This window comes from Buceros rhinoceros, unplaced genomic scaffold, assembly GCF_000710305.1.
Source record: "Buceros rhinoceros silvestris isolate BGI_N320 unplaced genomic scaffold, ASM71030v1 scaffold17649, whole genome shotgun sequence".
NCBI lineage: Eukaryota > Metazoa > Chordata > Aves > Bucerotiformes > Bucerotidae > Buceros > Buceros rhinoceros.
Genome location: NW_010432309.1, coordinates 57,596 through 57,971, shown reverse-complemented (window position 1 = coordinate 57,971; position 376 = coordinate 57,596). Strand labels below are relative to the sequence as shown.

The window sequence follows — 376 nt, the reverse complement described above, 5'->3', positions numbered from 1 at the left end:
CTGCTTCCAAACACAGCCTAGAGTCACCCTGCAAACCCAGTAAGCTGGAACCCAACCTAGCACCCAGTTGTAGCAGCTGAAAGGAGTCACCGCCGAGCGGGATGTGTCACAGCACCAGAGATCGGATTTACGCTTGCACCGGTTCTAGGGACAGCCCCTTAAAGTAGACTGGAGCTGACGAACGCCTCTAGTTTCCCATTGCTTGTGGCCAGCGGGTTTATCGTTCAGATCGAATCGCAGCGAACAGGGATCTCTGCACCGTGACTGGGTTAGGTGAGGAATCTTTCTGTTATTGTTTGAGAAGAAAAAGCAGATGCCAAACACAGAACACGAGGAGTCAGCTGGCTGCAGTCACTCAGCGATGTGCAATGGATCA

At 52.4% G+C, this 376-nt stretch overlaps 1 protein-coding gene across 1 annotated transcript in view; it reads right to left on the bottom strand.

Annotated features, from left to right (window-relative positions):
- Nucleotides 1-217: 217 nt before the first annotated feature.
- Nucleotides 218-376, bottom strand: part of NCOA4 (nuclear receptor coactivator 4) — a 4,842-nt gene continuing 4,683 nt past the window's right edge. Inside the window, exon 9 of the mRNA XM_010143735.1 lies at nt 218-286. Coding sequence (XP_010142037.1) covers nt 218-286 — 69 coding nt within the window. The remainder of the gene's footprint in view (nt 287-376) is intronic.